At 55.8% G+C, this 22,335-nt stretch overlaps 1 protein-coding gene across 5 annotated transcripts in view; it reads left to right on the top strand.

Moving 5' to 3' along the window:
* DRD2 (dopamine receptor D2) overlaps positions 1-20,689 on the top strand; it is a 71,331-nt gene extending 50,642 nt beyond the window's left edge. For 4 of the 5 annotated variants that reach the window (XM_082749001.1, XM_082749000.1, XM_082748999.1 and 1 more), the window contains 7 exons: positions 7,103-7,409; positions 12,287-12,396; positions 13,425-13,561; positions 14,706-14,896; positions 15,774-15,860; positions 17,419-17,746; positions 19,415-20,689. In XM_082749001.1, the coding sequence (XP_082605127.1) occupies positions 7,125-7,409; positions 12,287-12,396; positions 13,425-13,561; positions 14,706-14,896; positions 15,774-15,860; positions 17,419-17,746; positions 19,415-19,608 (1,332 nt within the window). In that variant the 5' untranslated portion in view covers positions 7,103-7,124 and the 3' untranslated portion in view covers positions 19,609-20,689. The remainder of the gene's footprint in view (positions 1-7,102; positions 7,410-12,286; positions 12,397-13,424; positions 13,562-14,705; positions 14,897-15,773; positions 15,861-17,418; positions 17,747-19,414) is intronic. The other variant, XM_082749003.1, reaches the window with a different exon arrangement.
* The last annotated feature ends 1,646 nt before the right edge of the window (positions 20,690-22,335 follow it).

The raw sequence follows: 22,335 nt of genomic DNA, 5'->3' as shown, positions 1-22,335 counted from the left end.
AGCTGCAGGAGGCACGGGAGGTGCCCACCCCCAAATTTGGACCCCTCTGTGGAGGAGCAGGGGCAGCAGGAATTCCTGGGCCTTGAGGAGGAGCCCCTTGCGCACTCCCTCCCCAGTCCCCGCCCGTGCCAGCACTCCACAAGCTGCTTTTGAGATGCAAATGCAAAGTACTCCCCTCCCCACCCCTTCTTCTTCATTGAAATGCTTCAAGTTTCAGAAAAAAAGGGAAAATGATGTGTTTAAGACAGCAGTGTCTCAGCAGCAATGGAACCTGAGAAGAGATTGTTAAATTTTAATTAGACAATTTGATTTCTTCAAATGCCAAACTTTCTGGGGAGGCAGCACCAGGAGCACCACGGGAACCAGGCTGCTGGAGTTTCTACTGTGCCAAGGGTTCCTCCCGCCCCACCTCTGGGCCCTGTGTCCCCAAGTTTTGCTGGTGGATGGAATCAAACTAGAGAGGGAACGTAACCCCACCCCTCCCGCCAGCTTTGTTCCCGGGTCCCAGGCTTTCCTAAGGGATTGACCCCTCTGGCCCCATCCCACCAGTCTGGGGATCAAGGGCCACTGTACCCACCAGGTTTGGGGTATCAGCCTCAAACTGGAATTTTGAAGTTTTTTTTTTTTTTTTCCTTCCAAGTACTTGTGAAAGGTTGTTTGTGTTTGCAGGCTGTGGGGACTGCAGGCTGCTGGGGTGCGCTGGAGAGCTGCCTGCCTCCTTCAGCCAGCCTCCACCTTCCCCTCCTCCCCTCCCTGCCCCAGCTCTGGCAGGTGGTGTGAGAGGTGCACTGCAGGGGCAGCCTCCGTGGGCCAGCTCTGCCCCAGCTCTCCGTCTGGGCCCCCTGTCTTCCTCACCTGGACAGCCGGCTCATTTTCAAATGAGAGCACAAACAGGAAATGGTCACACACGGGAAAGCCCAAAGGGTAAGTGGCGGAAGGCCAGGAAGCTAGAAAAGCCCCCTCCACTGTCCACTTGCACTGAACTAACCCACACACCTCGATTCACTCCAGACGCCACGTTGGGAAGCTTTGCTGTGGGCTCTGAGGGCAGCAACCAGCAGAACAGGTGGGAACAAGGCTGGACGTTAAGGAGAGCTGGATGGAAGGGGAAGAGACCAACAAGTGGATGATTCTGGAAGGTCTTTCAGGTGATGGTTGCCCTTCTGAGCTGAGTACTGGAGACAGATGAGGGTCAGGGGGGTCTCTGGCACTAAGATGGCCCGAGGCTTGTGGGGGGTGGGGTGCACCACGGAGCTCCCAAAGCTCTTTCCCCTGCACCAGGGCAGCTGAGAAGTCATCTAGGAGGCCACAGCGCACCTGAGGACTTCCTCTGCCAACATCTGCTGGTGGAGCAGCAGAGGCCCTGCTTCGCCGCACATGGAAGAGGAGGGTGATATTTTGGGAGAGAAACAGCAGCTCTTCCCACTGGGGTCTCTGTCAGCTCGGGCTGCTTTAACAAAGTACCCTAGATGGGGGGCTTCAACTACAGAAATTAACTTCCTCACAGTCCTGGAGGCTGGGAGTCTGAGGTCAAGGGGCCTGCGTGCTTGGGTTCTGGTGAGTGCTGCTTTCCAGGCTTGCAGATGGCTGCCTTCTCTTGACGCTGTCCTCAAGTCATCCAGACCTCAGCTCCCCATACCATCCCCTTGGGGGGATGACGTCCCCAAGGCACACATTGAGAGGCACACATTTCAATCTTTAGCAACAAGGTTAGCTCATCCATTCCTGTTCTAGGAGCAGGACTAAGTTGCTGAGCATGGCAGTGACCATGTATGTATCTGGCCCTCACTAAATGCTCATTGATCGGGACTGGTTAGGAGTTTGACACGTGAGCCACTAGCCTAGCCGCCTGGAGGAGAATGGAGGTGGCATCTGGAGGTTGGTGAGCAAGGTGACCCTATTTTCATAACCCCAAATCGGGATTCTTGTTCTGATGACAGAAAGTTTTAAAAATAATACGAAATTTATTTATCTGAAATTTCCTTTAAGGGTAATTTGCCTTGGGTCATACATGTAGCCGTCTCCTTTTTGAAAAAGAATAAGAAATTTGGACCATCCTGGTACACGCAGGGTGCCAACTGCTCTCCAGTGTGGCCATTGTCAGCTCCAGAGGCTGTGAGCAGGCCCTGACCTCACGTGGCTTCTCTGAGGCTTGGACCAGCCAGAATAACCTGGAGCCCCCTCCCTCGACCCCCAACAGAAGCTTTGACAGGGATGGAGAGGCTGGAGGGCCCAAGCAAGAACAGGCATCTAAGGGGCCCTCCTGGAGCCCCTGGAGTGAGAAAGACCATAGCTTTGTGGGACAGACCCTTCTGGGACACCTCCTGGAGCCCTGGGCTGGAAGCAAAGAGGAAGGGATGTGGCTGGAGCAGGGATGTGCCGAGCGGGTACTAAGGTGTCCCGAAAAAAAGCCGGCAAAGAAATTGCCAGAAGACTGCTATATTTTAAGCATTCTCAGGTGCACACCTCCCCCACCTCCACATACACACATTTTAATGTCTCTGAAATCAAAATGCATTGTACAGTGGAGCCCATCTTAGAGCTGTATTGCAGGTTGATAGCGTTTTTTTTCTTTCCTAGTGGTGCATTAAACAATGGTGCATCTCACATTCAGCTCTATCTTGGAGCCTAGGAAACATGGCAGTTGGTATTGCCTGGCTCAGGCATAGACTTTGCCTTTATTCTTTCCTTCCTCCCAGGGGTGGTTTGCCGTGTCTTGGGCTCCTTCTCCCCTTATCTAGACCCCCGCTTTCCAAGGCTGAGCCGGAGGAGGCAGCATGGTATAACAGCGGGTCCCCAGGGCAACCCCTGACCCCAGGGGACTGCATTTGGACAGTCTAGTCACTTCACCTCCAGGAGCTTCAGGCTTGTGGTCCGAGTGCTTGTTTCTTTTAGTTCTTTTGCTTGGTTTGATTTGTAAAGTTCACAGTCCTTGAGAGCTTACCTGGGCAGCCACACAAGCATCATCTTACTCTCTCCTCATGACAGTAATTTTTATCCCCATTTTGCAAGTGGGAAAACTGAGGCTCAGTGAAGCCAAGTAGTCTGGCCAAGATCCCCAGAGCGAATAAAGATGGAGTTAGGATTGGGACCCAGGTTTCTCAGACCTCAGTCCTATCTTACATTGATACCTCTCATGCCAGTATCAGAGTACCTCCTCTGTGGGGCTGAATTTGCTGAATTCCTGCTCTGCTTGGTGTGACTTGAGAGCTAGCCAGAGGGCCCCTGCTTGTGAGCCGTGTTGGCCCCAGGTGGAAAGGTGCTGCGGACACGCTAGGGACAGGGGCTGGCTCTGGGGGTTGGAGGAAAATCCTGCACCAAGATATTGATAGGGTCTACAGGCATTTAGGACTAACTTGGTTTCCCCATTCTTTCTGTAATGTTAATCGATTACATTGTATCAGAAAAAAAAAAACTATCTAGAATAGATACTGAATTAGAAAATTAAATGCATGAGGCCTTTCCAGCCTTGGGTGAAGGGACTCGTTCTTCACTCTTGTCCTGCAGAAAGGCTGACAAGCAGAGGAATGAGAGCTTCACCCCCTCCCCTGCCCTGACTGGCAATGCTCAATTCGCTATCTCACTGGACCCATGATTATAAATTCTCGTTGAAGCTCTTGCCCCTCCAGGAAGCCCTCCATGAGCACCCCAGCCATGAACCTGTGCGTTTCCTCTCTGATCTCTGCCCACGGGTGGCAGAGTGAGCCCCAGACCCCTGCAGGACCAACATGTCTCCCCCCCCCCTCCCCGCCCCAACTACTGGGCCTGCTGACAGCTGACATTTCAGGACGGGTCTACCCTCTTGGGGCACCCACTTAAAGAAAGATGCCTCTCTCAAAGTCACATCCTTTCCCTGGGACAGCCCACACCCTGTGATCATTATGAGAAGGGACACCTCTGTAGGTTCTCTGAGGGGCTCACCTGAGGCGGCCTTTGATGGGACTGCAAAGCAACTCAGCTTCTCCTCGGCCCAGTCCCGCTCCCTGCCCTTCTCTGCAAGCCTCCATCCTACGAAAGTTCCCCAGTAAATTCCCTACGCGCTAACTTCCTCCCCAGAGTCTTCTTTCTGGGGATCCAACATGCAACACCTGTGGTACTTTGGGGCTGCCTTTCTCTTCTGTCTCTTGCTCATCGGGTGGCCTAGCTGTGTACCCACATTCCAAGGCGGAGGGCTTTTCTTCCCAGTTGAACTCACAGAGCCTCCCAGTCAGTTCAGCAAACAACTTATTACCTGCAGATCCCAGAAAACAAGAGCATATGCTCTTTAATTTGTTTATTCCATGAAGACGACGAGGCATGAGCAAGACGTGGTATAACTCTTAAGATGCTTACAATCCATTGTGGGGGGAAAAAAAACCAGATACACAGAGGGGGTATGTTCCAGAATGGAACTCAGGGATGATGCTCTGGGACCCCCCAAGGAGAAGGGGAGATGGTCCAGCTGAGAGCGCTTGAGATGGACTCCAGGGAAGGAGGCTCCTGTGCAAGCCTTGCATTGAAGGATGGGTAGGGGCTAGGCTAGCAGGGGAAAGGAAGGAATGTTTTCCAAAGACCTTTCTCATTTGTAGTGTGGGGATAAATTATAAGCCATAGAGGTTGTTTTGAGGGTAAATGAGGTAATACATATATTGCATGATATATATGTATTGGAGCCAACTATCAAACCCTCTGTAGGTGTATGAAGCGATGTCGTAGGCTGGTTCTGGATTTTGAGCAGAAGCACGAGTCTGGTTGGGTGTTGAGAGGGCGTGGGGTGGGCTAGAAAGGAAGCCACAGAGTCTCCATCAGAGGCCACTGGCCCCGTGGAGAGGGACTGAGGAAGTGCGAGGGGAGGCAGAAAGAATGTTCAGGAGCCTCTGTGACTCCAGGCCCCCTTCAGTGCCTGGCACATTGCTCTACGGCTAGCGGGCTTGAGAGGTGCTGACTGAGAACAGGAGGGAGCAGGAGGAGCCCCTGTTGCCTGATGGGTATGTGCTGTGTGCTCCAAGTGGGAAGACGGGCCATGGGTTTGCAGAGGGCAGCACCGCTACGACACTGGGTTTCTCCACCCTAGAGCCGGAAGATGAGTTGCACGGGGGTCATTTCATGCCATCCCATGTGGAATTAGGCGTTGTGACCTCCCCAGAGACTCCAGACTGGTGGTGCTGGGTAGGACACCTTCCACGCTCGCGCTGAGAAGCTGCAGAGCAGGTGTGTCAGACGAGGATGAGGCCAGAAGGTGGAAGAAGGTGGACAGACCCTTCTCCAGAGTCCCCTCTCTGACCTCTTGTAGCTGGTGTACTTCCCTCCCTGATTCGGACCTGGAACCACGTTCATCCCAAATGGCATAAACTAGTGGATTTCCAATCCCGTGGGGGTAGCAAAGCCCCTGGAAAGCATAGTGCTTTGTGTGGAATGCCTTGAATTCCTGATAAGCTGCCTCCCATCATGGAAACTAGGGACACTTTCGTTAGCAGGAATGTGAGCTGTATTCTATGTGTGTTATGTTCCAATCAAAACCCAAACACAGGCTGTCAGGCTCACCGGTGCCCGATGCAGCTCAGGTCTGCCGCTCAGGCTCTCTTGCCTCCTGCTCTTTCTTCTTCCAGAGCCCAAGGCAGAAATGCAGTTTTCCTCTACACCTTCTCTCCTCGTGTGCTCCGGCCCCTCTCCCATCCCACATCTACACAATGAGCAATTTCCAGGATACTGACTTACAAGTTAGCTACCGATGCTAAACATCTCTCCATTCTCATTGCTGCCACCGTCATTCAGACGACCACCCTCTCTTACCTGAATTACAGCCACAGCCTCGCCTCCTCCAAGGGGCCCTCTACACTGCAGCGGCCACTTTTCTAAAACACCAGCCCAGTGATCTTTCCTCGGTGCCCAACCTCTCAGTGGGCTCCCAAGCTTATAAGACCCACTCTGACCCATGAATTGCCCTCCGGTTTCATTCCCCACCCCACCACCATGCCTTACATTTTTAGCCAAATAGAGTTGTTGTCTGTGTTGTATTCCCCCTAGCTGCAATGTCTCCCAGTCTCTGTTGTCTGGCTAATTCCTCTTTTTACTGTATCACATGACACCTCCTTCAGGAATTTCTCAGGGCTCTCTTGTAGAAACTCATCATCTCTTCCTCGGGTTCCTTTAGCCTCCCAGCTGCTGTCCTGCCACCTGCTTGGCACACCCTTCCATCCTCTATAGAACGGTCAGGAACCTTCTGTCTGGGAGCCATATCTGATCATGTGGTTCCCGCTGCCCTCTGAGTCAAATCTAGCAGCCCTTGTAAAGCCTTCCAGGGCCTTGCTGTGGCAGCCTCCTCAGTTCCACTCATGCCGAATCCCTCTGGGTTTCAGCTGTCCCAAATGAATCTCCTCCTAGCTTTCCACTGGGCACCTGCTCTCTCGCTCTGTCATTTGCTTATGATGCTTCTTGTGTTGAGACCCTTCCCTGGGCTCCCAGCTCTTCCCCTGTTCTATTCCTACACACCTTTGGGTGTCTGTCAAACGTCACTTCCTTGGGAAAGTCTTCTTTCTATCCTTAAACTAGGTTAGGTGTCTCTCCTGCATTCCATTTCCTAGTGCCCACTGCTTAGAGATTAAATTGCTTGATTCACTAGCTGTTGTTTCTTTTAGAACGTGCGCCGGAGAACCATGTGTATTTTGTACCTGCCCTGTTTCTAGCACTCCATAGAACAGTGCTCACTACGTATTTATAGAATCAAGAATGAATGAAGGCACACTCCTCTTCCTGCCCCTGAAAGCTGGACCTTCTCCCTACCTTGTCTCAAGTGTGGGGTGCCTGGGACGTGCTTACTGTTTGTGGAATAGACGAATGAACGACCAGCTCTTTTCAAGCTCATTTACTCTATTATACTTAAAAAAAAAAAATCACACTTGCTCATTTGTTTTGCCATCGGCAAGGACTTGCCAGCAGCGTAGTGGCAGCGGGCCCCAATGTTGTAAGAAAATTGGTAGATTCAGAGCTGACAATCTCAAAGCTGGAGACTGCTGCTAACTGCCCGGGGTTGGCTTTAGCCCTGGAGCCTTCCCGGGGGGGGGGGGCGGCACACTTGGGGAGGTCCTCCTGCTCACTCCCTGTGTCCGTCTTTCCTGGCCAGAGCCCGGCCACCCGCTGCCCTGATGGATCCCCTGAACCTGTCCTGGTACGATGATGATCCGGAAAGCCGCAACTGGAGCCGGCCCTTCAACGGGTCGGAAGGCAAGGTGGGCAAGCCCCACTACAACTACTATGCCATGCTGCTCACCCTGCTCATCTTCGTCATCGTCTTCGGCAACGTGTTGGTGTGCATGGCCGTGTCCCGCGAGAAGGCGCTGCAGACCACCACCAACTACCTGATCGTCAGCCTTGCGGTGGCCGACCTCCTGGTGGCCACACTCGTCATGCCCTGGGTCGTCTACCTGGAGGTAGGTCCTCCCTGGCTCCCACCAACAAGTTGCCTGGTGCCTTCTCCGCTGGCCTGGCCTCTTCCTCCACTCTGGGCTCAGTTTTTCTCCGGATAAAATGGGCTGTTTGTTCCTTAGCCATCCAATGCTCCATTTGAGAGTGCTTACTAAGGGCTGTGCCTTGTGTCCCGTCCTCCATGCGCCACGTCTCCCGTGTGGCCCTCAGAGCAGCCCTGCAAGGTCACTGCACCACGGACACCGGTTCATGGGAGGTGAGCTGGGCGGTCCGAGAAATCACTCAGCTGATGGGTCCCAGCTGGAGCTCTGTCGGGCCCCAGGTTGGCTCATTTGATCATGCCGGCCATGGCAGTCATTGAGTCATTGAGTAGGGTCCTTAAGGAAGGGGATGTTCATGCTTCCAGGCTGGAAGCTTCCGGCTCTCAGTTCAAACTTCCAAAGAAAGGCTGCTGCTCTATGTGCCCCTTATCCCTCCCCCCTCCCCCAATTTGGTCTAATGCCTGTGTCTGGGACCCCCAGGCAGGGGTGTCTACGCCCTGTGTCACAGTCCCTTTGCTCAGGGATATCCCTGAGGGCTCGGCTAGGACAGAGCCCCACTCTGTGCATCTGAACAGAGAGCAGGCAGCCCCCACTGTGGTGCAGGCACTGGGCCAGGCCTGTCGCAGACACAGGCTCCACACTCATGCTAATCCTGGGAGTTGACACTGTTCTTCTCGGCTTACAGAAGAGGAAACAGAAGCTTTAAGAAGTTGCCTGTCCTCATGCAGATCACACAGCAAGGGGAGAAAGCACTAAGGGAGGAGTCCCTCACAGTGGTGGACATTTCCCAGAGCTGCCAGGCAGACATGGGAGAGTCTGGGGCCTTGGGTCCTGGATCTGCCCCTTTCTTGGCCAAGGACTCTGGGGTGAAGTCTGGGAATGGACTGGCCCTTGAGGGAAGAGCCAATGCTAAGGTCGCTCAGATCGCTGGATAGGTACCCTCCTGCCTGGGCAAGAGAGGGATTTACCTCTGCCACAGAGGCAAGTCCCTGGCAGAGAGGGAAGGTTTTTCTGTTTTTAAAGGAAAACATGAGATTTTGTTTGCTTGAGCAGAGGAGACATCTAGGAGAAGAAGCTGAGTGGGGAAGGGAGGCTGGTCCAGAGTGGCCTCTCTCCCTGTCTCCCAAACGGGTTGGAACATTCAAAATGGATGTTAAGGAAGAACCCAAAGAACCAAACAGACCTAAATTCTACAGACGTCACAGGCAGGGGCTCTGCTTCCTCTGTGACTCTCACATCTGTGAGGGACTCCAGACTATCCATTCACGTCCTAAAGGCCTGTCCCAGAGGAGCCCTTCTTAATCCTAAGGCCATTCCCCTCCTGCTCACTCTCAAAAGAGGGTCCCAGGCCTCAGGCCATCTGAGAAAAATGAGGGGTGAGTGGCAGGGCGAACAACATCTCTGTGACTCGCTTTCCTTATGCGAACAAAGGCACATACAGTGCCTGCTCGTGGTATTGCCGGAGGTCTAAGGAGTTAATAGAGGTAAAGCGCTTAGAGTGGCAGGGCACACGTAGAGAACAGTACGTAAAAGTCAGCGTGGCAATGGCGATGAAGCGGAAGATGATGGTAGTAGGTATGCAGCACCTGTCCTCCGGGTGAGGGCCCTCCCCGTGCCCGGGCAACCAAGCCCCCTCTACCCAAAGGGAGCCGTGCTCTGCCTGCAGCTCAACGTGTGGCTCCTGGGCTTCCGCAGATCGGCAAGCCCTCCCCAGACACTGTGGTTTAAGGCCGTTTTGGGACTCCTAGGCATCTATAAGTTCTTTGACTGGATATTTCCAAATAGCTGTTCATCATTATTTTGGAGGGGATGCTCAGTGTTTTTGGTGGGGCAGGGTGAAGAACGCTGTCTCGGAGCGCTCTGACTTTCCCATCGTGTCCCTGAAAAACAAGAACTGGGCCATGAGTCCTACAGGACGTCATCTCAGCCATTTATGGTTCCCTAGAGACTGCCCCAAGTAGAGTCTCAGCCTATCCCAATATCCTGCCAGAGTGTCCTTTTGATCCATATACTCTGTCCTCTCTAGGAGACACCCTTGTCTAGAATTTTCCCCCTGGTCCCCAGGAATATTAGTGCCTCTGATGGCCTGACACAACGGGGCATATCTAACGGGGGACCGGGAGTGCATTAGTTATTCTGCTTGGCACAGGGAAAGCACGCTGATTTGCAGTGAGAGGATGGGGGTCGTTTCCCAACTCTGACACTTTCCATCTGGAGACAGTCTTGGGAGAAGGGAATCAGGATCACTTGTCCGCATTTTGGCCTCATCACCCTATGAGGGGAGGGTACACCAGGTGCATTTTCCCGGTGGGCAGATCAGATTGAGAAGGGAACAGGCCCAGATTGCCTTTATTCACTCACTCAGCAGGGACTGAGCCCTGCCGTGTCCTACAGCATCCTCAGGGCATTGCCTGCCATCAGCGAAGACCCAATAGGACCACTGTAGTATATAGCCTGATGGTGGTGACAACAGAGCCGTCCCCAAAGAGGATGTAGGAACAAGATTGAGGGTGGGGAGGGGCATGTGGGGACAAGGAATTCTTGCAGGAAGAAGTGATGCTTCCAGAAGAAGAATCCAGGGGATGGAGCAAAGCACTTGCATTCTGGGCCGAGAAAAAAAAAAAAATAGGCAAAGCTGCAGAGCAGGGTATGGGGTGTCACTGGCTGTGGGTTTGGAGGGGCAGTGACCCTATCACTAGCTTCAGAGTTTAGCTGTCACCGTCGATAGAGATGACACATCTCAATGCCTGACACATAGTCCCTGCTTAACACAGGCTGATTATTATTAGGATTTTGCCGAGCCGTCTCATGGCTCAGCTTCATGTAGACATTGAGGTCCATAAGCGGTGTCCAAAGATGCCGAGTCCCAGCTCTGGTGCTGTCCTAGCAAACCTGGGGGCCGGTCCTCCCTCTGCCACTAAATCACCAGGTGACCTTGGACAAGTCCACATTCCTCTCTGACTCAAAGCTTGTACACCCGCCTTGCAACAATAACCTCTGCTTTCATGCTTTATGTGCGCTTAGTCATTTGTACTTAGGTGTCTACTCTAGTGACAAGCTAGATGACCCTTCCCAAGGTGGTTTACGAGAGAGCATAGGACGTGCTTCCCGGAGAACTGTTCTCAGCCCCAGGCGTGCCACACATGTACTGAGTGTGAGTGTCAGTCCCCTCCCCGATGAGCAGGCACAGCAACCCTGTCTTGTGCAAGCGTGAGATGCCCACAGGCCCACAGTGGGTGGAGGAGGCTGCCAACAATTTCTCTTGAGTCTTTGAGTCAGCTGCCCCCAGGACTGTGTAGGAAAGCCCTCCCTTCTTCTGTGCTCCAGAAAGGCCTATGGGGGTGGGGATGGAGAGCTCCCTAATGGCAGGAACTATGCCCGTACCATTCACCATTGTACCCCAGAGTCTAGGACAGAGCTTGGCATGTAGTAAGTTGCTCATAAGTTTCTATGGCAAAGAAGGAAGGCCAGGAAGAGGGAAGGAGGGAAAAGCAGGAGGAAGAGGGCCCTGGTGTCTCAGACCTAGAGCTCCAGGGACATGGAAGCAGCGCTGATGTACTAGCCTAGGGAGTAGGTAGAGAGTGGGCCAGGTGGGCCTGGGGCCCTCCCAGTAGTGTCCTTAGAGGTCAGTTCTGTTTACACCTGAAGCTCCCCATCCCCATCCAGACCTTGGGGAGCCCTGTGCTGCCATAGGGGGAGAGGCCCTGGCGTGGGCCATGTGGGCCCAGAGAAGCCGTCTGCCTGTCTTCTGGGACAATCTGCTGTGTCTTCATGTCCCACCACAGTGGCCACAGCTCCGGTCACTGAGAGTTGAAGTGCCAATATTTGCTTTCATGCCTGGGAGCAGAACAGAAAGGGCAGCGGGGAGAATGAGCACGTCATCAGTAGCCCTGTGGCCGAGCTGAGCCAGGAGAGTGGGTCCTGCCCTGCTCCAGGCCCCGGGGGGTGGCTTTCCGGCTCCTTTTCCTCCTGTTGGTAGAGGCCCAGGCTGGCTCTCCCTGTCCTGATTCTGTGCTCAGGCCCACCTGCGGAGTGACTGTGCATGTCTCTGTGTGTAAACAACAGGAGGTATGGGGGAGAGAGAGAGAGAGAGAGAGAGAGAGAGAGAGAGTGTGTGTGTGTGTGTGTGTGTGTGTGTGTGAAGGGATGCAGGATGCCCCTGCCAGGAGCAGGTGTCCTCATTCCTGGCCTACAAGGACATGTGGATACAGCATCTCTCCCTGCGCCTGCCTGCTGTTCCCACAGCTCAAGCCCTGCTTTTTCTGTCCTGTGTTCTCCAGGTCTGACAAAGAGCACCACTGTCTTCCCTTTCAGAGCCATGGTCCTCACTGTCATCTTTAACAGACACTCTTTGCGCCCTGATTCTGTGCTCTGCATGGTGCTGCTCTGAAGGCACTGCCGCGCCCCCTTCCACCCCCCACCCCGGCCCCAGGAACCTGGGCCCAAGCAGGATCAGAAGCTGAGCCGACCAGCCTTGGGCAAGTCACTGCCCATTTCTGAGGCTCCGTTTCCCCATCAGTGGAATGGGATTGCAAGCTCATCACATGGCTGTATTGCAAAATGAAGGCTTGAAGTAGTGGCACTTGGTAGAAAGTTGCTCATCTTTCTTCTAGCCTGGTTCTTGGCACCAAGGGACCTTATGTGTCTAGAAGGAGAGGGGACTAGGGACAAGGGCCTCAGGCTCCCCCTTGCTGCCCCACTTCTCCCCCAGAACCCAGCTGGAGCCTCACAAGACCCCCGTAACTGAGCCTGCGGCCTGATCTGCCCCAGGAGAGGCGAGCTATGGGGCCGAAGCCTATCTCCTCGTCTGCTGCCCACCCCTTCTGGTGCTTTGTCCCCAGGTGGTGGGCGAGTGGAAATTCAGCAGGATTCACTGTGACATCTTTGTCACTCTGGACGTCATGATGTGCACGGCAAGCATCCTGAACCTGTGTGCTATCAGCATCGACAGGTGAGCCCAGCCAGCGGGGAGGGGGACCCAGGCCGGTCACATGTTGGGCTTCCACAGCTCTCCTGCAGGGGCAGGCTCTGCCTGTGAGGCTGCACGGCTGTGCCTGCGGGCCTGTATGTTTGTGCATGCTGTGTGTGTGTGCGCACATGTGTACGCACACACATGTGCAGGGGCCCGTGTACTGGCTGGGGGAGTACAGGCCGTCCAACAGACAGTGAGGCTACCATGGATACCCAAACAGCAACTGCTAAAGACAAGAAAGCTCTTAGTTCTGGCTGCAGCCCTAGCTGTCACTTCCTACAGACATGACCTTGGGCAGAGTGTGCAAGTCCTCACAGCCCTGCTTTGTCCAGAAATCAAGGATGATGACACCTGTCCGGGCGGGGCTGCAGCGTCTGGGTGAATTTCACATCCAGCACCGGCCTGAGGGGGCCCAGGCCATGCTCAGCTTGCCAAACCATAGCCTTGGAACCTTTCACTGATTTGCACACACAGGCCACGCAGGCTCCCTGAGGCCCTGGCTCTACTCCCCTCGTGGGGTTCTTGGAACATGGGATGAGCTACCCTTCGAGAGATGCTGGGTAGAGGAGTATGAGGGACCATAAACAATTACTACTGTGCTTCTCTTCTACCCAATGCGGCTTCACTCTTGCTCTGAGGCGCCTGGCTCCCAATCCATCAGCAAACACTTCCACCTTCTGGGAGCCCAGCCCAGGTGTGGTTTCAGAGGTGCAAAGACCCAGAGCCTGGCCCCTCAGACACCCTACAATCCAAGCTGGGAGACTGGAGTAATAGATAAGAGGGCCCAGGAGTAAACGGTAGCTGGTCAGCCATGAGGCTCCAAAGGCTATGTGGGCAGGGTCAGGAGAAAGGAGTGATGTAGGGTATCTACATCTGGGTAGGCTTCATGGAGGTGACAACTCTCAGTCCCTAAGGTGCAGGGCATCTCTGGTGTGTACCTGCTGTGGAACAAGGGGTCCCCGGGCCTGCAGCCCAGACTCAGGGTCCCCTGGCCCACACCCTCGCAGGTACACGGCCGTGGCCATGCCCATGCTCTACAACACTCGCTACAGCTCCAAACGCCGCGTCACCATCATGATTGCCATCGTCTGGGTCCTGTCCTTTACCATCTCCTGCCCGCTGCTCTTTGGACTCAACAACACAGGTGAGGCTCGCCTCGGTCTGTCTGGGGCTCCGCTGGCCTCCAGCTCAGGACTGCCAGGGAGCTGAACCCCTGGTGCAGACACAGGACGGAGGCCAGGCTGGGTCTCCCGGGCCAAGCCTGGCTCTGAACTGTACCTGGATGGGCCAGGGAGAAGCAGTAGCTCAGGGCAGGATGGGGTTGGGTGGGGTGGGAGGGATGATACGGGAGGCTGTCTGGTCATTTTCAGCTTTATTAAGTTGAAGCAAGTCAGACAGCGGCACAAACTATGTGTGTATGCATGTATGTGTGTGTGCATGCACTGGGGGTGAGCCCTGGGCTCCCCCACCCTCAGCGATGGTATCCGTGTAAGGAGGCTACAGCCCTGGGGCTGGCCAAGCCCTGTATAGCCTGAGGCACCTGGGACAGGGAAGGTAGGAACCAGCAGCAGCTAGTGTGGCGCGCCTGTCCCTACCTCTGATGCCACCAGGTCCTGGGCCTGCCTGCCAGCCCGGCTCGATGTAATGCTTTCTCTCACGGGGGAGGCCCCGGGGGTGTGGAGCACCTCTGCAGACCGTCAGGGGGCAGGATACAGGGAAGCCTTGCCATCCAAGTCTTGTGGGAATTCCAAGAAGCTGGACTAGGGCTTGATATGCTCAGCTCAATCTGGAAAGGCCCTGAGTTAGAGGACGGACATCGGCTAGACCAGGAAGGGAACTTGGAAGCACGCTGGAGCCCAGGCGGGTTCAGCACACGGGACCAAGTTTCCCTGTCCTAGAACTGAAAGGTGGCAGACCTCCCCCAAGTAGACGGGAAGGGCGCAAAGAAGGGATTACTCTTTTAAAAGAATTTCCTTCTGTTATTTTTTCCCAACACTCCTGCTCCACGTGGGTGTTCACGGATGGCGAAAGGAATAATGAACTAAGGAGGGAGCATTAATGGAAAAGCTTGGAAGCAGCTTAGCTTTTTTGCTCAAGGTTGTTTTTCAGTCTTTGGTCTACACCACGTGTTGGTGTCCATCCAGCATTTCCAGGCGCCTGCAGATGCCCAGGCGTACTCTCTGTCCCCTTGCTGCGCTCTGTCCCACAGAGGACAGAAAGGTCTCTGGCGGCAGCACTGTGGCCCCCGGGGCTGCTGACACCCCCTCCTCCGGCTCTCCTCCCCCCAGACCAGAACGAGTGCATAATCGCCAACCCCGCGTTCGTGGTGTACTCCTCTGTCGTGTCCTTCTATGTGCCCTTCATCGTCACGCTGCTGGTCTACATCAAGATCTACATCGTCCTCCGCAGGCGTCGCAAGCGGGTCAACACGAAGCGGAGCAGCCGGGCTTTCAGGGCCAACCTGAAGGCCCCGCTCAAGGTCCTCAGACACCCCCTCCCCTCCAGGGCCCACCCCCCACCATCACCCACGGGGCTGGCCCATGCTCAGCTGGGGGCCGGGGACACAGGGACACCACGACAGACTGCGGTCTAGGCTGGAGGGTTTCCCAGCACCTGGGTAGGGCTGAGTCTACATGTGGTGACCTCCAGGAGCTGCCTGGGAGAAGTCTTTGCTTGGAGATCTGGGTCTGAATGTACCTTCCTTGGCTCTTCTTCTTTTCCCATCACTTGTCCTTTCCTCACTCTGGCCCCTCTCTCCCTGTCCGCGATCTGTGCTTCCCTCCCTCTCCTTTACCTTCCATGGTCCCTGTCCGCCCCTCCATGCACGCCTCCTTCCTCCTCCCCAGCTTTTTCCCCCTCCTCCCCTCCCCCCTTTTTTTCATTCGTTCCCAACCCTTACATCTCTTGATTTCTCCCCTCTGCTCGGCCCTCCCTGAGGAAGGCAGTGTGAGGGCATCAAAGGAGCCAGAGTTTGGGGTTAGACGTATCAGTTTCAAGGTCTGGCACTCCCATCTTTTTGCTGAGTGACCTTGGGCAAGTTGCTTAACTTCTCTGAGCCTCAGTTTTCTCATCTGTTAAATGGGAATCATAATGCCAACCTCTCAGGGAGGCATCTTGAGGATTCACTGTGAAGGATATGACTATGCCTAGCATGTGCCCACAAAACCAGGGCCTGTTTGTCCCTCATCCTGCCCATCATCTTTCCTTGTAGTACCAGCCTTCAGTCTTACCTTCTCAGGCCTCTACCCTCCAACTCTGCCTTTCTGGGAGCCCCTGTTTCCAGCCTGACTAGCCCACACTGGGTGTCTGTCCCCAGCCCCTACCTATCATGACCAGTGTACTGGCTCACTCCACAGGGCAACTACACCCACCCCGAGGACATGAAACTCTGCACCGTTATCATGAAGTCCAATGGCAGTTTCCCAGTGAACAGGCGGAGAGTGGTAAGTGCTCAGGTCAGGGACCCAGAGCCAAGTCTTTCCGCCCCGAGGGAAACCCACCTGCCAAGATTCTCGGAGATCTTACCAGCTGGTCAAAGGAGCACCTCCCAGGCTCCCCAACGTTGCTTCCGCGGGGGCCAGACTCCCCACGCACACCTCCCAGGCAGGCATGCAGCGAGACGGCTGGGTTCTTGCAGGCACAAATAGGCACCCCCAGCACAAGACGGTCGGGAGGGAGGACTTAGCCATAACATAATAAAAATAAGAAGCATGGCTCTTACCATTCATTGAACACCCACCGTGTTCCTAGTAGCTCATCAAATCCTCACAGCGACCCTGAGAGTTAGGTCTTATTCGGTTTACTGATTTTAATTTTACAGAAGAGGAAACAGAGGCTCGCAGAGGGAAGGTAACTCACCCAAGGCAAAGCTTTTAGGTAGTGAGATCGTGCATATTTGAGCCCAGGCCTATGAGACCCCAGAATCCACACGCCGTTCTGCCATTCTTCCCACCTGCCTGTACTGCATTCCTATGGGCAGGTTCTGGGCTGGAGGCTGAGCATGGGAGTGGAAGGGGGGGCGGACGGAGCAGAACAGGCTCAGGGCTGGTGGGGAAGTGCAGCCTGTGCGTGGAGCCTAGAGACGCAGAGCAGACCCCGGGCTCTGTCCAGTGATGACTGTGGCACCAGGGTCCAAGCAGCAGGTGTCCCCTCCCCAGCTGGGCCATGGAACGCGCACAGGGCCCACACGAAGTCCAGGGAAGGTGTCTTTGGGAGGCAGGGCCCCCACCATTCACCTGCATGGCAAGGACGGGACGCCAGGGAGTCACTGGATGGGATGGGTGCCCAACAGGGACTCAGGACCGGGCCTGGGACAGCAGTACAGATAAACCACCCAGGTGCAGGGTCAGGCGACACTTCAGAAGTTCAGACTGAGACCCCAAGGCAGGGAAGAGCCTGGAAAGCCATGAGTGGACCCCCAGCAGGGCCTCCAGGTCAGCCCGGCAGGAAAGATGCGGGGGACCCAGGGGTGAGCCCTTTGGTATCCAGGTCCATCTAAAAGGAACATGTGGAACCCACGTGTGAGTGTCAGTGCAGGTGCCTCGGGCCACCCTGGCAGTGAGAACAGGCGGCCCTCTCTGCACTTAGAACGCAGGCTCCCAGAGGCAGGCACTGAGCGTCAAGCAGGAGCGGAGTCCCGGTAGCCAGCTCAGTGCCTGGCACATGGCACTCAGTGCATGGGGCTCAGTCAGTAAGAGAGAATTGCTGGGGTAGTAGGCTCCCACACATGGTTGTGGGGTTATTAAGGTTCCTTAAAGATTGCTGTGGGACAGGGGCTGGGCATGACCCTAGAGGCAGGGACTGCTGTGGGTCCTGGGTCCTATACCCAGACCCTTCCTGCCTCCCAGTGATTGTGTTCATTGCCTTTCCAGCAGAGTGACCCTGGGGTGTTGGCAGGAGTCTAAAGGAGTATAGGGAAGGGCGAGGGGGTCCCAGTGAGTCTGGGTGCCGAACGCCTGAGAACTGGCCTGCCGTTACCCGGAGCTCTCTACCTCTGCGCAGGAGGCTGCCCGCCGAGCCCAGGAGCTGGAGATGGAGATGCTGTCCAGCACCAGCCCCCCTGAGAGGACCCGGTACAGTCCCATACCACCCAGCCACCACCAGCTGACCCTCCCCGACCCGTCCCACCACGGCCTCCACAGCACTGCCAACAGCCCCGTCAAACCAGAGAAGAATGGGCATGCCAAAGACCACCCCAAGATTGCCAAGATCTTTGAGATCCAGTCCATGCCCAATGGCAAAACCCGGACCTCTCTCAAGACCATGAGCCGCAGGAAGCTGTCCCAGCAGAAGGAGAAGAAAGCCACCCAGATGCTCGCCATTGTTCTTGGTGAGTCAGGCCAGCCCAGCTCTGTCCAGCCATTACTGAGGAATGGAGCCATCACGGTGGCTTCCATTCCATGGCATCCCCCCTTCCTGACCATGGCTGGCGGATCATGGGACTGGCCCTTGCTCGGGTGCAGGCCACACCCAATGGCATACCCTGTTAAGTAGATTCTAAAATTACACTCATTTTACAGACGAGAAAACAGGTTTGGAGTAGGTGTATGATGTGACGAGGGAAGACCTATGATTTGAACTTAGGGAGTCTGATTTCAGAGTCTGTGAGCTTGACCAGTCTACCATAGTGACCCCCAGAATCTCCAGATCCTAGACACGTCCTTTTTCTCTCTGGAGTCCCCTCAGCAAGAGATAACCTCTCAGGGTTGTGGTGATAGTCACAAGGTAGACAAAGGTGGAAACATTTTGTAAAGTGCAAAGCAGGGCACACGGGTTAGGGGTTAGCAGTACGGTTCTGGGAATGTTGTTCTTGTTGAGGAATTGGGAAATTCAGTTCACTTCAGCTCACCCAAGACCAGAGCTGTGAACAGAGAAAGGGGACCTGGGTGAGGGGCGAGGCCCATCTGAATGAGGATGTGGCTGTCAGCCAGGCAAGGCTCTTGAATAAAGGTCTCCTAGAAAATCAGAGTCAAAAACAAGGCTGGACTGATGTAGTGCTTGCGGGTAGGAGGGGCTGCTGTGACTCAGCCTTTTCCCTGCGGCACCCAGGGCAGCACGGGACACCTTTCCACATTCACCTTCCCCTTGGACCTCGACAGTCCTGTGACACGAGTGGGCCAGGTGTTACCTCCCCAGCTTTTGTGAATGTGTGCATTCATTAAGGGATTGACTCTTGATCACCTGGCTGGCGGTGACAGAGGAAGGTCGGAGTTGGAGGGGTCTTGCTGCCGTGCTGGGTTCCTGTGGGACATGGTGTGCTCACAGTACTGCCACACTGAGCAGCACGTCCAGAGTCAGACAAAGCCAACAGGTGGGAGCTCAATCTGGGTCAGAGTGTCCCCAAGCAGGAAGTAGCAAGAGGTGTCCCCCAAGGGCTGGGGGAAGGCACAGCAAGAAACTGGCCATTGGGGGACCTCAACGGACTGGAGTTCAGGTCTCGGCTTCGTCACTTGTGAGTGAGGCAGCCTTGCATACCTCACAGAGCCTCTGGAGCCTTAGCTCCCTGTGTCTACTCCACAGGGACACAGAACCTGAGCAATATAGGGATCTAACTCTCCCTTTTGTCCCTCGGGCTCAAACTGTTCGTCCCCCACAGCAATGACCAAATGCTCCACTTCCAACTGCTGAGGAAGGCTTGTTCTCAGAGATGACCAGAAAGTAGAGTAGATCTTTCCATTTCTACTGATTTGGGTCTGAATGTTAGCTTGGTCTGAATGTCAACCTGGTGGATTTGTTTTCAAGCCATTCTCCTTCCCTGTGGGGCAGGTCTTATTATACCCATTTGACAGATGAGGAAGGTAAGACTGAGGGAAGTAAAGTTACCTTCACTGGCAACAGGTATCCGTGACAGCCCTAGAATCTGAGACCGGGACTCCTCCTGCAGTGCTCCTGGGCCCTGGGCCTGCAGCTCCCAATCTGGATGCCCACGGAGCGCAGGCCTGCCCTGCCCAACCTCCCCGGGCCTGGAGGCCAGCCTGACCGCCACGCTCTCCCCTAGGCGTGTTCATCATCTGCTGGCTGCCCTTCTTCATCACCCACATCCTGAACATCCACTGTGACTGCAACATCCCGCCTGTCCTCTACAGCGCCTTCACATGGCTGGGCTATGTCAACAGCGCCGTGAACCCCATCATCTACACCACCTTCAACGTCGAGTTCCGCAAGGCCTTCATGAAGATCCTGCACTGCTGACCTGCGGCCACCTGCACGGCAGCCTGCTTCCCGCGCCTCTCCGCCTGACCGGCCGGCTCGCACTTCCGGGGAGCTGCGGGCAGGGTGGGCGGGGCCGGGTGGACTGGGCCTTCTCTTTGCTTGGCTCCACGCCCCTCTGTGCCCGCACGCCCACACTCTGCTGGGGTAGTGCTTGGGAGCCAGGCACTGTGCCGGCCTGCGGGCTGGACCCCTGGCTCGGGGGCAGCTCACAGAGCCCCCCTCCCACCTCGAGGCCCCCTCTCCTTGGCACCAAAGACGCAGCCGCCTTCTCTGACCTTTCTCTGGGGTCCTGGGTTGCCAGGGCCAGAGGCACGGCTCAGAGACCATGCTTTCTGTTGGGTCTGGCTCGGTCTTCACAGGCCGATGCTGGGGTGGGCCGTGGGGAGGGATGGTCCCATTCCACAGGCCATGCCCGGGAAGCCAGAGCTCCTGCCAAGGCCCCAGGCAGCTGTAGTCCTGGGAGCCCCATGTAAATACCAGACCACAGGGTGAACCCCAGAGGAGCCCAAGCCAAAAATCTTTGCTCGCTCCCTGTCCTGCCCCACAGGAGCGTCCGTTTCCCCAGCGTGGGGCCCCGCCCTGCTCCAGCCCGCTCCAGCATCCACATGGTTTCTGTACCTGCTAAGGGCAGGAACCCGGGTCATGGAGGGCCCCCAGGAACGTGTGTGGGGAGGGGGACCTCCCCCAAGCCCACTTTGCCACCTCCTGACAGACTCGGTTTGTCCCTTGTAGCAACTTTGGGGCTGGCCTGCAAGCAGGCAGGGAAGGTGGGCTTGGGACCACATCTGGGCTGGGGTGCTGGAGTCCCCGGGGGGCTGCCTCCTGCCACACTCTGCCACAAACCACCTCTCCTTTCCCTCTTTTCTCTCCCGTTGCCTTTCCCTTCCGCTATCTCCACCTTAGAGAAGCCCGTGGCAAGGGGACTGCGGAGTGCCACTTGGCCTGGGCTGGCCCTGCCCTGAGGGAGGAGGGGAGGCTGCAGCTTGGGGAGCCCCTGGGCCCAGACTCTGTAACATCACTACACATGCTCCAAACGAATAAAACTCTGACAAGAGTCACACACGAGGCCCCCCGCCTGCCTTCGTCCTCCACGGCAGGTGTACCGAAGAGACACCCAACCCGTGTCTGGGCTGGGGTCAGAGTCGGGGAGGCCTTCTGCAGCCCCCTCCGGAAAAGGGTGACCCTGACCACGGCCACCAGGCTGAACACTAGGGGAAAGGAAGAAAGGAGCTGCTCCAAGGCGGACCAAGGAGAAGATGTGAGTGCCTGCCTTCCCCCCTCGCCCTGTCCTCGCCTCCTGAGCAGACAAGAACCAGCCCAGCCCCCCGGGTGGTCCCAAACCTCAACTGCCAACCAACACAGGAGCGGAGAACGTTCCCCTTGGGAATCCCGCAGCGTACCCAGGGCTCCCCTGATCCCTGTGGTGGGGAAAACAGGTGGTCCCTGCGTACCACCTCCTCCTTTCCTCCTTTCTTCCTTAGCCTCTGTGGCCCACCAGCGCAGTGAAGGCTCCACAGGAAAGGTAGACTCCCCGGTGCTGGCTGTGTCTGTGTTTGCCCCTTGCCCTGACTTTGGTCACACAGCAGGACCCCCTTCCTCTGGAGCAGGCTGCGGGGGCATGGAAGCCCTGGGCGACATAGCCCGGGGCGGGGTCCTCCCTTCCCTCGGCCTCCATCACAGTCCTATCTCCAAGCTTTCCAGAGCCACAAACTGGCACTGCCATGAAAACAGAAATTTGGCTTTAAAAAATGAAATATAAGTCAACCCGGCGAAGGAGGAATATTCTCAGTACCTTGAGAATAAGAGCGCTGATGACAAACAAGGTGCCGGCACCCACGGGCTCAGGCTCTGGGGAGCTGTCAGGGCATAATTTGCATGCTAAATACAATATTTTTAGCACCAAAGTTTGGAGCACTTAACTTGCCCTGAACACTTAATTATGGACTTTGATCTTCTCCCTGAACCTGCACGTAGTGCTAAGCCCCGGGAGAGGCCCCTGTCCCCGGGAGCACCCAGATCCTGGAGGCTGGGCAAGGCAGGCCCCTGGTCCAGCTCAGGAGGCATCCGTACAACCCAGCGGCTGCCTCCTGCGGAAGGCAGCAGACCCTTGGGGGGCGAGAAACCCCAAGGACTTCTCGGCTGCTGATGCACACCCCATAGCCAACACACACCCAGCTCTGCACACAGACACACACCACACACTCAGCCTACGGAAGATCTCGCCTTGGACGGAAGCTAAAACGCTCATCTCATCATCGGAAATCTTCCGAGGTCACACGGGTTTCTCAGCTGCGGGGTTGGAAGACATGCTAAGGAGAGAGAAGATGGAAGAATAGAGAAAGGAGGGAGGGAAGGAAGGAAAGATGGAGGCAAGAAGGAAGGAGGGAGGCCGGGAGAGAGGAAGGATGGAGGAAGGAAAGAAGAGGGCGGGCTGATGGCAGGCAGACAGGCAGAGACGGGGGGAGGCAGGCCTGGAGCAGTTTGGGAAGGTGCTGACTTTGGGAAGGTGCTGAGGGGAGGAGAGGGGAAGAGGGCAGGCAGGGGCGGGAGGCGGGGCAGGGGAAGGTTGCCCACAGCTGTCACGAAGCCTCAAGGCTTTCTGCCAGACAGCAGAGTGACAGCTAGAGGGGGCCGGGGGAGGGCCGGCTCCACCCCCTCCCCCCTCAACTCTTCAGGGGCAGAGGGATAGGTGCCCCCCCCCCGGAA

This window comes from Mustela nivalis (genome assembly GCF_964662115.1).
Source record: "Mustela nivalis genome assembly, chromosome: 9".
NCBI classification, from domain to species: Eukaryota; Metazoa; Chordata; class Mammalia; order Carnivora; family Mustelidae; genus Mustela; species Mustela nivalis.
The sequence above is the reverse complement of the archived record's forward strand: the minus strand, read 5'-3'. Positions and strand labels throughout refer to the sequence as shown.